The sequence below is a fragment of the Anomalospiza imberbis genome, chromosome 1, assembly GCF_031753505.1.
Source record: "Anomalospiza imberbis isolate Cuckoo-Finch-1a 21T00152 chromosome 1, ASM3175350v1, whole genome shotgun sequence".
NCBI lineage: Eukaryota > Metazoa > Chordata > Aves > Passeriformes > Viduidae > Anomalospiza > Anomalospiza imberbis.
This window is the reverse complement of record NC_089681.1, coordinates 100,557,577-100,573,171: the sequence shown is the minus strand read 5'-3', so window position 1 is coordinate 100,573,171 and position 15,595 is coordinate 100,557,577. Positions and strand designations below refer to the sequence as shown.

Genomic DNA, 15,595 nt, shown 5'->3' with positions numbered 1-15,595 from the left:
ACCCAGCTCTAGAAACACCTTTGCCACCGCCCACAGCCTCTGAGTCTTTGACCCTTACTCATTGTTGTGGTTTAGGAATGGTACTCCCCAATTTAGCAGTCCCACTGAGACTCTCCAAGCGACAAGCTATTCCATCAGTCCCTCCCCCACTTCTCCTGTGGCAGGCTGGAGAGGAGAATTGGAGGTATAAGAGGGGAAAATCATGGGTTGAGATAAGAACAATTTACTGGAAACAGCAATGAGATAAGAAAGGGAGCAGTAACAGCAACAACATTAGTAACAGTGTACAAGAAAGGTGAAGGATTCTCACGTAATTGCTCGGAACCAGCATTACTCCACTGTTCCCTCTACCATGTTTGCTCAACAAGAAGGAACCCCTTCTCCCCAGAAGAAACTCCTTCCCCTTGCCCCTTGGGGAAGGAGGTATACATGAGGAGGTATAGAATAACCCCCATGTCCTAGCCATGCCCCTCTTGGCTACTGCAAAAATTAACCCTGTCCTGTCAAGAATGAGGACACCCATCATCAGTTTGAAGAGTCACTGCTCAGTAATGTGAAGCATTTCCATCCTCCCTCCTAGCACCATGGCCTCAAGGATGTTTTTACATTATAAACTCCTTCAGGCAGTGACCCCCTGTTCCATATTTGCCTAGCATCTAGTAATCAGTCTATTATAGTGGCCCTTAGACATTTCAGTGATTAAAATAATCTTCCTATAGCGTGTCTTACTTTTGTGCCACTGCAACCAGCACTGTGGATCTGGTCTGTTTTTTCTCCACAGTAAAATTTGACCCACAATTGCTGGTTCCCCTGCTTTAAAATATTTAGGTCATTCATGATGCTGTTACAGTCTTAATAAAAACAGTTCTGCCAAAAATAGCCAAAGGCAATGCCTTTAAATACAAACTAAGTGCTTGTCGAAGTGGGAAGAAAAATGCATGGACTCCTTGGGTTGTCTTCATCATCCTATGCTTCTTCCTAATAGAGGAAAGAACCTGTGCTGAGAAACGAGAAAAATAATAATTTGATTCCAGTATTTCAGGGAGGTATCAGGACGTCTATATCCACTATTTTAAATTATGTGACAGTAGATTGCACCAGGTAGCAACCAAGCTGTCTGCTTTTCAGATAACCCCTTATCAAGGTATCATTAAATTCTTTCCCATTTAAAATGCAAAGCACAAGTTTTCCAACCAGACAGAAGGCAAAGGAGAAAATGAAGCAACACTGTAATGCAAGAAAATATTAGCTTCAAGCAGCAGGAATTGTCTTTTGTATGGTCCATCCTGCAAGAGCAATTGCTTGCAAGAATATCAGGTAGCAAGGTAATAAAAGCAGACAATGCTGAAAACTTCCAGCAGTAAAAGGCATTTAGATTTATCTTCTGAATTTCCTCCTGAATAGTCTGATGTAAGGGCATTATAAACAAGTTGTTTCTCTCTGCAGGGCCCTGACAATTGCATGAAGTGTGCCCATTTTATAGATGGCCCACACTGTGTGAAATCCTGCCCAGCCGGGGTTCTGGGTGAGAATGACACCCTCGTCTGGAAATATGCTGATGGGAATAATGTTTGCCAGCTCTGTCATCCAAACTGCACCCGGGGGTGAGTAAAACCTGGGACTGAATGGTGACAGGGAAGAAAAGAAACAGAGAAACAGCTTGTCTTGAGCTCTTTCTCCTCCTGACGGTCCCATGTCAAACCACTAAGAACTAGCAGGGAGCTAGAGAGGTCAGGAGGGCATAGTTAATGTAAGCAGAGTGTGGCAAACTTTGTAGGTAGGAAAAGGTCAGTGGTACTTTGCCTTTATGCAGAAGGAAAGAAAAAAATAGTTTAAGGGATTTGAAACAGGCTTGTTTGATAACTTGAAAGAATTTTACAGGACTCACCCACCAGTGATGCACCCTTTTTTCCCATCTGGCTTGTTGCTGTGTCCTCTGGTTTTGAGAGGAACATCAGTGACATCTGGTGGATGCTGGGTTCCCAGGGCCCATTTTTCTGTACACCTTTTAATTTTCAGGAGGGAAATCCCAGTGGGGTAACACAGTGATTTTCTGTTTTTCCTTCATTCCATACACTAGCACTTGGTCTGACTTTAAAGCCTTGTGAGTGTGGCTTTTTTAACAGGCATCACAGTACATCCATTCTATGTGAGCCATTTTTTCCTCATTTGGGGACAGGCTTAAACTGCAACCTGTAACAAGGTGTGAATTGATCTGTTTAACCTACATCACAAGTAATAATGGTCTCCTCTCCTGATTTCCAACCTACAAAAGACATGGGATGCACAGGAAAAGGTTTTAGGGTTTGAGAGCTGGTTATTGGACTGTGATGCTTTCAGAGCAAAAACCAGCCCATGTTTGGTGTATTTTCCTTCACAGGCCTCTGCTTTTTACCCTGCAAGTCTGTCTGATCCAAAATCTTTCTATAATATGCCTGTAATAGGTGTTGCAAGAGAGGAGTTGTAACATACTCAGACCAATCATCACATTGTCTATTAGCTAATCCAACTGCCAGTTTCCCACCTTCACGGGGAAAAAGGAAATGAAGGGTGGAATCAGCTAGTAACTGCACTTTCTAGTGCTCATAGTGAAATTCAGTGCAATGGATTTCAGACAGTAGTTATACCAGCCTGCTAGATTTGCCAGGATTTACAGTGATGCCCTCTGCTTTTTTCTATAGTCAAAGAAAAGGCTTATCAGGGCTTCCCACTGCAAGCCCAGGAAGAAATTTTCTCAGTTGAAAAGGGATCATAATAAGGTTGCTCTTTATTAATTACTTCAGTAGTCCCTACTGATATGAACTGGCCACAGTAGTCCAATATCCTCCTTCTATCCTCCATGGCCACATGGAAATGCAGCTGATTAGTGGAATAGTGTAATGAATAACCACATCTGAACAAGGCTTTTTTTTTCACTGCCTCAGTAGTGAGATCAAACACGAGACTCCATTGCAGATTTGGAGAACATAATTTGCCAGGCAGGGATGTAAAACAAGCCACACAGTGCAACTCTTAGTGCACAAGCAAGTTCCTCAAGCAGAAATGATTGGAGAAGTCAATTCCTGCCTTGCTTTAGCAGTGGATGGGGGAACCACAAGAGTCAGGCAGGAGATGAGGTTACAGTAAGGTGACTTTTTTAAAATGAGGCTTACCCAACATATGCCTCAGTGTATTTGGCCCTGTGTTATTAAGGCAGAACATAAAAAGTAGACTCAATTTCATCTTTCACATGAAAGAGCTGGGCTGAGTTTGCATCAGTTAGACTGTGAACATGCTCAATAGCCCAATTCAAATTGATGCCCAAATGTGGCAGATGAAATAGGCTGTATCCCTGAAGGGCTCAGGAGAGCTAGAAGGAGGTGGTGTTGCAATATTTGCTATACAGATGAGACATCTGTGGCCATGGATGAGTAGGGAGCCAGTGTCAGGGTTATAATATGGGAACATGCAGTCAGGCACAGCATTCTCCCTTTGAAGGCAATCCATCAGCAATGCCACTTCTCTTCACGCCTTTCTCTCATTTTGCTGTGGGAATGGGAATGTTCAGCAGTGGGTGGAAAACATCTGTCTCACAAAGTTTTTGCATCCTTAGAAACCACAGTCTCAGCGATTCCTGCATGACAAGAGACAACAACTTCATTTCTGTCCCTGTCCAATTTCACAGTTAGAGCCCACAAAATCTTATCAGCATGATTTAGTGTGCTGACTTCAGTAGTCATGCAAGCAAGGGTTCCCAGGATCTCTCTCTGTTTTCCTTATTTGAAGAAGCTTCAAGTAAAAGACTTCTTTTCCCAGCTGAGTTTTGTCACAAATTTCATTTTTTTGCTTTAGGTATGCATACTGGTCATACATTGCTTCTTCTGCAATGCCATGAAGAATCCCTTTGAGTCTCATTTTCTTTGCTGAGTCCATTTTTCAGCCTTAATTAGGAAATAGAATGAAGGATGTTTTCTCCTGCTTAGCCCAAAAGACCCCTTTCTCTCCCGATTTCCCTGTATTTTATTGGGGATTTTGTACACAAGCTCCCTTTTGCCCTGCCTCTAGGTACAGCTGAGAATTACAAGCTATGATAAAGAAAGCAACATCTCAAAAGCCCTGGAACTACCCCATATGTTCATCAATTAAAGACACTCACCATCTTAATTAATCTGGTCAGTGTTGAAGGATTTGATTTTCCCTTGCCAGTCTTACAGAGTACAGGAAATAAACTCAGACATAGCCACTGGAGTGGATAATCAAGGAGGAGAAGAAGCCACCACTGTAGCCAATACCACTGGCTGGCACATCCTGCCTCCATCCACAGTTGCTATCAACACTCAGTGTCTCACCAGTCTTCATTTTAAATGCTAAGGGATTTTTGGAGGAGACTGGGAAGTGGCCAGGGGATCTGAGAGGGAAGGCTGCAGAAGCACAGCACAAATTTTATGCCTTTGTCACTCTTGGAAGCTTACTTAGAAAGAAAGGACACAGTAAATTTTTTGTAAAGTTTAAAAATATTAAAAAATTATTTTCCACTTCTTTTATGATTGTGAAGTAACTTAAGCTGTTACAGTGTGAGTCCCCTCTGAAAGGCCATCAATCATAACAACCTGGCTGTATTACATCAAATTAGGAACTATAGGTGGAGGAGAAAGTTGTTAAAATTTTGGTGGATTTAGAAAATAAATAGCTGTGTCTGCACTGGGACAAGTAATATTTACACAGACAGGTAAAATGTGTAGCTCAGGATGAAGTAGTTTTCAGGAGCTGTACACAGAACTAATTTTCCAATAAATAGAGAAATATATCAAAGACTACAACTGCTGTTATATTCATCTCATATATCCATAAGATCTTGAGTTGCTCCATAACATAAGGTCACATTTGTCATTTTGGTTTCTGTAAGAAGAAAAATTACTCAGGAATGGAAAACATGATTGCTTAGATTCCATAAAATCTGGGTTACTTATGTAGGGTGTCATCATAAAATTCCACATTAGTATATATAGTCCTGGAGGGATAATTTTTATGGGCTTTGTTTCTTCTCTGACTTGTGAAATCAATCAGCAAACCAAGTGGGATTTGAAAAGCACAAGCTGATCTCTCTATTTCTTCCCAAACACCTTTTTACTTTATCCTACAAGACTGGATATTGATGGATTTGTGTGGGAAAAGGAAGGGAACTGATAAAAATCTACAGTTCTCCTGCCTCTACTTTGATGTGTAAGAGAAGAACTGGTCAGTCATTCCTCAGACTCTAGCTACAGTCCCCTCAGCCAGCTTTGTTTGCTGTTAGGAAGCACATAGAGAACTTGCCATCTTAAAGTGGCATGGCAAACCAGAATTTTGAGGAAGAGATACTTTGAAGGACAGTAGTCGTATTCTGAAATTAGGTCAGATCTTCTAATTTCACATTCTTATCAAGAGCAGCTGCACATGTTTTGTTGCATTAGAAATTCATATCTAGGAGGTAGACCATGACTGGATGAAGTCTGGAGTCCTAGATCAGTTTTCCACTGAGCACCTGAAGAGAGAAGCCCAAGGCAAGATCTGCCTCCCATGATGATAAGGAAGCTGGTGGCTCTGCTCTGCACGTACAGCCTCTCTGTGCTTAGTTACACAACTGAGCAAACAAAACAAGCTGTATGCTGGTAGGAAAGCTAACAAGGCTGAGGACTCGGAATCCGGGAATTGGTATGCACAGCACTTCCAGCATGTCCAGGACACCAGGATGCACGTTCTTGCATGGGAGCCCAGTGAACTTACAAGACCTTCCAGATGCTGGGTCTTGGAGCACTGTGCTGGCCCAGAAACAGGACAAATACACAGGGCAAGATCCAAGTAATGAAAACAAACAAACAAACTAAAACCCAATAAAATGAGTAGTTGCTTCACCTCTTCCTCCCCCAGGCCCAGTCCAATTTACAAGAGAAGCTCTGCAACTCTACCTGGCATTTTGAAATTTTTTTGGTTCCTCCTGTCAGTGAGAGGGATTCCAGAGCAGTTTTCCTGGCATGGGCTCACTCCTTACCCCCTACTTGACCTCCTTTGGAATTGTTTTGGGATGATCCATTTTCTTTAAGTCAGCGCAGGGAGCGGATACCACAAACTGGACTTTACTCCTTTCCTGTGCTCTGTTTTCTAGAGGTGATGTCACCCTCTCAGTAATGCTCTCCTTCCTCAGTAGACACCACAAAGACCACAATTCCCATGAAGAGCATACATCTTACAGCCCAGCAGCACATGGGGAATGCACTGTGCCTCTCACACTCATTAGACCATCAAGTGAACGCAGTCACTGTGTTTTCATCTGTGGTTTTTTTTTTTTTTTTTTTGCACTGCACTGCCAAAATTTTAGCATTTTAAACTCAAATGGAGGGCGAATGACTTGCTAGTAGAGTTCCTGGCTCTCTGGATAATGATTGTACCTGTTTACATTACCAGTAACATAAGACTTTGGATTCTAAAGGAAAAATACCATGGACACATGCCAACAAACTTTAACCCGAGAGAGTGCTGTCAAGTCCCATTTTTTGACGGAAGTCCATGTATCTGCTACCCGAGTTTTCCATTGAAATAGAAAGTCTGGAAATTGAAATCTTTACCTTATCAGGAAACACGGATTATGCAGGAGGGTCTGCAGTGACACATTTCCACATGTATTTCTGTCTGTATAGGAGGAGGAGGCTACTTCTGTCCTCCTCCACAGTCAGCCCTGGGCTCTGCACAGAGATAGGAAATTCATGAATTTTGTGTATTGTGTCCTCCCCCACTTCTACCACATGCTAAAATTATTTTAGAACATTCTTTAAACTAAGTATGCAGTGTAGCTATTTCTCTAGATAAAAGATTTTGGAGCAAGGTTGTTGACTGATATTTAATGGAGTGTATGACTATTATAAATTCCTATGTTAACACTTGGACTGCTCTGAAACACAAACTTTCAAATCAGTAGCACTCTTCTTAGCTGGAATTACAGAAATATGTAGGCCAGAGCTACTATGTTCATAACGTTCATTTGTTTTTACAGGTGCAAAGGGCCAGGTCTTGAAGGCTGTCCAAATGGGTGAGTATTTCATCTGCTACAATTAATGGCAGAGCTGGAAAGAATGTGTGTGTGTGTGTGTGTGTGTGTTTGTGAGTGTTTACATTTCCACACTGGACACTGCAAGGCTGGGACTAAAGTCTTCAGCTGTTTACAGGGAAGTGACAGATTAGAGCAGGCTCAGAGCTATAAAAATGGTTTAAAGAACTGAGAAATATTGCTACTGGCACAATTCTTCAAAATCGTGTTCTGCCTATAATTTTTGTCAAGGTGACACCAGGGATCTGTTACTGAAGAATAAAAGGAGGGGATAGAAAAAGAAAGGATTAAGGGCAGAGAGAAATATGTTTAGGACTGATATAGTTACTTGTGTTACAGGAGACTCAGAGATGCAGATGGTCTTTTCCAGCCCTGTGATCTGTACATCTCCAAATACTGTGTGCCCAGATGGAGTCTCATTTGTCACACTCAGACTAGATCTTATATCACACTGTTTGGCTTCATGATGTGCTCGAGGTCATGCAACAAACAAACAGTCTTCTCTGACTGAGAAGAGAGGGATTTAGTTTCTGGCCACAAAGTCATGCTATGGCAAGATAAATTCAGTCTATAAGTATTGTTAAAAAGTGGCTGCATTTAATAGTAATCCCTGGGGCAACTTAGAAAAATGCTGGGAAGAATCTCTAAGTACAGACCAAAAAGCAACCTTGGAAAACAGGTTTTTCTTCTCAACTTAAATTTGCAATTACCCAGGTTCTAATAAAGAGGCAGCAATCTGTGTGTACAGTGGGAATGGTACCAATACCTGGTTTCAGACATTTGTGCTTGTAAGGAAGGCAGATGATCTGATGTCCACTGTGACCCTTACAGCATGCCCCCCCTCCACAATGTACATTCCCACTGTACACATTCAACTGCATTGCTGGTATCACAACTGTGTATGCCTTTCTGAGAGGCCTTCTCTCCACATGCTTCATGTCTCTGATCACACGTGGGCTGCCCACAGCTGGCACACATATACATCACAGATCTGATGCTCGTGTGCTTGGCAGGTTTGTTGGAAGGAGGAGAAATCCCCTCACTTAAGCTATGAAGATCAGTTCCAATTGTGAGTTTGAGGGAAGAATGAAGACTTATAGTTTATGCCCAGATGGAAATTAAGCGCCACTTTGAACAGATTACTGGATGAGAGACTTTAAAAATACAGGTGCCCAAGAAATCTGAAATGTCAAATAGGCTTATGTGGCCGTCCAGAGTCTGTGTTTGATCAAAACATAAGGCTTCCTGCAACCCCTGTAGGGCTTCTTTAAAATCTAACACCTAAGAACCTTCTTCTCTTTCTGCATCCCCTCCTGTGTTGCAGCTCCAAGATCCCCTCTATCGCAGCTGGTGTTGTTGGAGGGCTCCTGTGCCTGGTGGTGGTGGGCCTGGGCATCGGCCTGTACCTGCGGAGACGCCACATCGTCAGAAAGCGCACCCTGCGCCGGCTGCTGCAGGAGAGGGAGGTGAGCACTGCCAGCACCCCTGCTTCGTCTGGGCCAGTGGGTGTCCTCTTCCTTGTGCCAGAGGATTAAAGCACCCTGCATCTGTATCCTGCATCCTTGTAACTCAGCAATCCCTTGGGATGAGAAACGAGGCGGTTGTCACACTACTCAGGAAAGGAGCGGCATGCACCTAACACCTTCTCAATCTCAAATCTGATCCCTCTGCATGTAATTTACAAAGTATTTAAGGGATTTGGATGTCTCAATCCCAAGGAAAATCATTGAGATTGTCTATGCAGGAAAAACAACACCTTCAGGTAGAGGTGCAATGTGTTTGCTGATCCTTACTGCCTTCCAGTGTAGACCTTCAGCCTCAAACGTGTGTCCCTCCAGACAAGCCTTGAGGCTTGGCAGCTTGGGGTGCTTTTGAAAATTTTACCCGCTTGATCAGGTGCGTGCCTGATCCTGTGGAAAAACAGGAGAGGAGGGAAAGGAATTGAGGAAGTATTTATGTCTTGTCTTGGGTTTGTTTTTAGCACAAAAAGCCCACAAAGCCATTGAAGTGAATGGTTCACCCTGTTGGGCATGAACAAGTTTTCTGCACTGCTTTTTGTTTTTTGCATGGCTTTGTGTGCATTACAGCATCACCCTCTGGATACCTCATATACAGTACAATTCCTAATCCTGGGTGGAAGCTGCTCCTATGTGGTTAGCCCCCTTCTCTTTCTAATCTGGTTCTAGTAAGTTAGCCAAATGTTTTTAACATTCTGCTAAAATCCCAATTGCAGCTTCTTTCTGTACTTGCCAGCTTTGCAAAGTCAGCTGCTAATATCCTTAAAAAAAAAAAGAAAAGAAAATGATAAGCTGGCTTGATATTTGTTGCACTATGAAACTATATTTTACATACTGCCGTATTCTGCAGTTGTGATTGTAGAGTTCAGTTTGTGCTCAGCTCATATTATGCCCTCTGGACTCCTCAAAATGAGGATATTTCATCACAAAAGAGAGGCTGCTGGTCCTCTAAAATCAGATTGAATCTAGCTAAACACGGTTTTATTCAAAGAAAAAGCAAAAGGAAAAACACTAAGCAAAAAGCTGATTTACGCATCATAAAAGCATTAAATATCTTTGGAGGGCACTACTGCTGTTTGCAATAAGGCTGAGAAAAAATTTGGAAAAAATCAATAGGCAATTCAACATCCTTTTTTTTTTGAGGAAAGAATCACTGTCAGAGTTTCAATTACTGCTTGTACACCACATGATCTGAGGGAACCACTGGTACCATGAGAATTTTATCCAGTTAAACAAGAGCAGACATGAAAGGTTGCAGGTGATTCTTGCCTATTATTTTAAACATTTTAATAATTTATTCACAAGTTCAAAACAAAAATAATCTCCTTTAGCATCTGTGGTAATTACATGATTTTTCATGCCATGTGTTTCAAGGCTTTGAAGTCATAGCCTCCATTTGAGAAGAGGTATTCCTTCATTCTCCTTCAAAATGGCAGTTGCCACTCTGTCCTTGATTTTTGGAGCAGAAAGCACCACTTTGAAGAGATTACTGGATGAGGGACCTAAAAATACAGGTGCAGGTGTTTATTGGAGCAGGTATTTATTCCTGCAAGTCAGAGCAGAGCTATCCTCCTGAAAACTTCACGTGGAACCAAATGTTGATTATTTTAAAGGAAGGATTTATTTGCTTCCCCAAAGTGCTCAACCTTCCCAACTGTGTAACCATCTAACATCATCTTCTCTCTGCACCAGCTTGTTGAACCACTGACACCCAGTGGGGAGGCACCAAACCAGGCTCATCTGAGAATTTTAAAGGAAACAGAATTTAAAAAGGTCAAAGTTTTAGGCTCTGGAGCTTTTGGCACTGTTTATAAGGTAAGGTCATAGTTTTTCTATTCCCCTTTTCTTCCTGCTCCCTCCAGCAGAAGCCACCCAAACAAAGCAAGAACTCAGAGCTTCGATCATTGTGTAGATTTCTTTTTAACTAGATTTTATAGCATGTATCTATCTATTGAAGGGCAGAGAGATTACTCAATTGTCATTAGTTTTGTTAGAAATTGGCTAACAGGAGAAGGTTTACATAAAATGTTGCCAAAGTCATACTGATGAACCCGGAGAACAAAGATCTTGACTTAAAAACTATCACAGTCAAATACACCCCACTGTAAATATTAAGAAGAAAAAGAAATGCACTGTGGTTAGCTCAGTGCAAAGACATTTTTCTGTATCATCTGGGATTTTCTTTTGATTATTTTCAATCATTCTTTCATTAGAACTGATTCGTATGTGTGAAAGTGTCTGCACACCTTCAGTTGTGTAGGTTCACAAGTTATTTTTCTCTTGGTATTTGTTTATCCTCTGTGCTTCTTCATCAAGTTCCACTTTTCTGTGCTCCTCCTTTCATTCAGGATATGTGTTTCAGGCTTTTCCATTAACTGTATATTCCTATATTTCTATATAAAGCTCTATATTCTGAATCAGGCTTCCAGCTATGATTAGGAACTTCAGGGGCACAACAAGATGTGCACCTGCACTGCTGGGGATTTCGGCAGCATGGATATGTGCACAGTGTCACAGTGTCACACTGCTGACCTGCCACCTAAATGGCCTCCTGATACTTTAGATATAGAGCACTGCACCAGTGGGCCATAGACTTCCCTACCACTGCATCTGTATGACCGGATTATTTGTACAGTATAGGTGCCATCTGGTTTTAATGAGAAAATGCTTAATTATTTTTGTCCCATGATTTATAGATTGGAAGTGGCAAGGTTTTGCATATGCAGTTGCTGTGATGCTCTAATTAGTTAGATTTCCATCCACGAAAAGTTGCTCTTTATGCAACTTTTTATCTCTTGGGCTATTTACACAGGAATAGTAATGAACATGTTTTTTCAAGAGAGTATGGTAGAAGTGACTGAAAAAGAAGTACCACCCCATTAACAGGAATTTGGTAATACCCACAAGACACATTTGTTGCATATTTTTGTTGTCTGCCATGTCTTTCCATTGCTCAGAATATTTAAGCCTACTCAGAAGATGTAAAACATATATGTAACTGTAAGAATTAACCTATTAGGTATGAGACTGAATAACTCTTTGTACTTCTTTTTGGTAGGGACTTTGGATCCCAGAAGGAGAGAAGGTTAAAATTCCTGTTGCTATTAAAGAGTTGAGAGAGGCTACATCCCCAAAAGCCAACAAGGAAATACTTGATGTGAGTTTTCATGTTTATTTTCTCAAGTTGCCAGTGGTCTGTGGATTTTCTTCTCTAACAACTAGAGGGGTTTCAGGAATTTGTGTGGGAAGAAATATTTTGCATCCTAAACTCAATTGTCCATTTAGAAGTTCTGCTTTTTGCAGCCCAGTGTGTGAAGTGCTTTAGTGTCTCTCATGACCCAATCGAAATACAGATTTTATACTCGTGGGGTAGTACCTAAGGAGTAGTTAGGAAAAAATATTTACAACTAATTATTTTTTTTATTCTGGTATTTCAGGCCTTAAGCTGTAGCTTTCATTGTCATTATGGTGGTACAGCTAAGCCAAATAACAGCAGACCTAATGATTTATGAATCCTGCAGATTGTCATAAACTAGTTGCTTGATTAAATAGAATTAAATTAACTATAAATTCCAAATAAAATTTAAAAATTCCAGCTGTTTGATTTCTCTGCCAAAGAATGCAAGAAATTATCTCACCTTATGACAGAAAATTGGGATTTTTATATTATTGTTTGGATATAGCTCGTAGCTTCAGAAAACAGGAGAAAAGGCTATGGGACACTGATTTAGGAGTTCATAAATGTTTGAGTTTACAATGAGTGAGCCACAGTCCTAAATACAAAATTTCCTCAACCTGGAGTTTATGAAAATGTTAACTAGATCCAAAGTCATGGAACATGCAGCACCAAGGATATATAAATTTGTGTACAAGGAAAGGAGACTGCTGAGTGAGGAGAAGTGTACTCAGAAGTTCAGTGTAACTTCAGATTTCCCGTGCTGTGGTTCAGTCTTAAGCAACAAGAAGAGTATTTCTGTTTGTCTTTCTGTCCTACCCCTGGTGTGTCCCAAATTGTCCTGTTTGTCTGGAATTGCTGGTATTGTTAATCAAGCACACAAGTGCTTGATTCTCCCTTCAGCCATGGGGAAAATTTTGGATTTTTTTTTTTTTTTATTTTGATAGGGACTGAATTTAGAAGTTTTTGGGTTTTTTTTAAATCCAGTTTTGGCCAGCAAATGACACCTCAGGTAGGAAGGTTCATCTTGGATGGCTGAGGATCTTAACAAAAAGCCCATCCTTGTAGTGAGAAGTCTCAGGATAAATGTCTGTGAACAAACCACCACTTGTGCTACTGACGATAATAAAGCTCACTGGATTTTTCAAGTCACCCTGAATAAACAGTGTTAGTCCAATACATTGCTCTGCTTCAACAGATTGTGTGTTATGCACCATATGATTTCATAGGCATATTGCAGCAGTGCAGAAGAATTGGTGGGCCATCTCCAAATCCATACAGGAAGCAATATTCATTTTGGTTTTAGTTTAGTTAGACTCCAGACAAGTCTCAGCCCTTCCCCAGGTCCCTACTTATGTGGCCTTCATTCCTGCCCCTCACCTGCCTGTGATCCTTCCCTTCACTGGCATTCCCTGCATTGAGGAGCTGGCAGAGATGCTGCTCAGCTGCCTGCTGTGAGCTCTGCCCCACAGTTTGCTCTTCACAGTGATGAGGAGCATAACATAGTATTCACAAAGGATGCTTTGGACTTAACTGCATTAAATTCCTGAAGGCATGTATCCTGGAGGAAGGGTTAGTCAACAAGCCTACAATACTTCATCCTTCCTTCAGCAGATCAAGATCATGGGACAGGGCAGTAGATGCAGGGACTCTGTGTTCTTCAGTGGCATCAAAGTGCTTTCTCTTCTAAAAGAAATTTCTGAAGCAAATATCCACATTATCTTTTCCTTTGAATTAGGATACTTAACAAAAACCTCTTGTTTTTCCAAACCTGTTCATTTTTAGATAATTTGGTTGGTGGAACTCTGTATTTCAGAACTAAATTTCAAAAAATAAAAAACTAGTGAAAGAAGCCAGAGGGATGACTCCAAAAGCACTTCTCAAAACAGATTTTTGGTACACAACCAATTTTCCAAGGTCACTGGAACCTCAAAGATAATGATGTCTAATTAAAGATTATTTGTCTTACAGAATCACACTAGGTATAGAACAAGCACAGCAGCTTTAGCTCTTATAATCCAGGCAAGCTCTGGCTGACTTTATTAGGGTAGGGTTAATTCAGAAGGTTGTTGTTAAATACCAAGCATACTTGGAGCAGGTCAGAGCGCACCCGAAGAGATTTCCAAGATAAACAGTTGAAACAAAGACCCACTTTAATGTCTTGGGCTACTTAGAGGGACCCACAAGCACACAATAGCTCCGTTCTGCTTTCTGCAAGGAGGAGGTGGTGGCCTGTTTTCCCTTGCAGTATCAAATGGAAGAGGCGGTGTCAACACTTGGATGCTCTCCAGAGGCTGTGTGGCCCAAACGTCCACCCTGCTCCTGCAGCGTCCCGGTGCTCAGCCCCCGGGTCAGCCCTGCATGGGCTGCGTGGCAGATGGGCAGTGAGAGCAGCTCCTACTCTGCAGTCTTCCCCCCACCCTGCCCTGCCAAACTGAATACAGTATGGATCTGAATCCCAGCAGGAAGCAAGGCATCCTTCATCATTACAGTGGGTCAGTTTGGAAGCATAGGGAAATGAAGTTGTTTCGGTCTCTGCTTATGTCTGAGTATTGGATAACAAATTTCCAAGAATCTCTAAGAAATGATGCCGCAAATATATACAAATTGAATAGCAGATTGTGATCCTGCTTTATTTTTCCTTGAGCTAGCCCACACAATCAGTGCTATCCATGGACAAGGGCTGTTTTTCAATGGTGTGCCCACATCATGCAGTAGGTTGATGAGCTCTTACCAATTCTGGTGGAGATCCTATTTAACCTGTCTGCCTGGAGGCCATTTTTATTCTGAGGGCTCCAAAACAAGGATACCAAATGCAGAACTAGTACCTCAAAAAAGGCTGCATTACATCATGTTTTGCTTAGGCTGGCCCATTAAGCAACAACATAGAGGCCAGAAAGTATTGCTTAAGAATTGAGGTTGCTTATTTCTTGAACGTCATTGCCTTAATAACTTTGTGTATAATAGTTCTCACCAGCTATGGAGCTATGTGACACCTGTGGAATGTTTGCTAGATGATGAATAAAGTGCTATTTATTTTCTTAAGCTTTTACAAAGAGCAGATTTGCTCTTTCCCGTGCGCTATTTGTATCTTCACTATGATTTTAGGCTTTGGGGGACTGCTAGCCTGAATTGCCAAGAGGTGGTTAGTAGGTGTTACTCCAGATGCTGAATCAAGATGCTGACCTGCTCACTGAATGGAAAAATTTCCATTCATTTCCCCTTGTGTTGCTTTTCAATCAAATAACTTTTAAAATATCTAAAAGTGACATACTGAAAATCAGATGCAAAGTTAATTAAAGAAACCAAACAACTGCAGCTCTAATTTTTTTCTCCTGGAATCCATTCTTTGAGCTGGTACTTGACCATGGATTTGAGTATAAATACAGATCTCAAATTTCAATCTATAAGTAGTTTTTGCACACAAAACCATGAGATCAGGATTTTTTACACCATGGCCATGTATTTGAACCAGCCTCTGAGGGGGTCTTTCCATTCCCACAGAAGAACAAAAGAAGAGGAGGTATCTTGGGTTTTGTAGATAGATACCTAAAGCTACACGGGGTGTACTCATATTTGAAAAAAATAGTTTTTCACATTTTTATAAAACTAAACCTCAAAATTCCAGTTGACCAAAGGGTCTGTGATGCTTGGGTTCCCACATTCCAAGTACCTTCCTAGTATAATTTACATTGCTGTATGAGTCTAAAACAGCTTTTCCAATTGAGGGCAGTATTTTCACCATTGTTACGTAACGACAAGCATTCAGGCTTCTAAAGCAGTGAACTGATCATTAATCTATTTGGTTTGACATTGAATGAAGAACAACATGGTCAAGAA

The 15,595-nt window shown here is 41.3% G+C and overlaps 1 protein-coding gene across 4 annotated transcripts in view; it reads left to right on the top strand.

Moving 5' to 3' along the window:
- EGFR (epidermal growth factor receptor) overlaps positions 1 to 15,595 on the top strand; it is a 156,937-nt gene that overhangs the window by 123,015 nt on the left and 18,327 nt on the right. For all 4 annotated transcript variants that reach the window (XM_068202461.1, XM_068202452.1, XM_068202476.1 and 1 more), the window contains exons 15-19: positions 1,447 to 1,604; positions 7,010 to 7,045; positions 8,388 to 8,529; positions 10,273 to 10,395; positions 11,639 to 11,737. In XM_068202461.1, the coding sequence (XP_068058562.1) occupies positions 1,447 to 1,604; positions 7,010 to 7,045; positions 8,388 to 8,529; positions 10,273 to 10,395; positions 11,639 to 11,737 (558 nt within the window). The remainder of the gene's footprint in view (positions 1 to 1,446; positions 1,605 to 7,009; positions 7,046 to 8,387; positions 8,530 to 10,272; positions 10,396 to 11,638; positions 11,738 to 15,595) is intronic.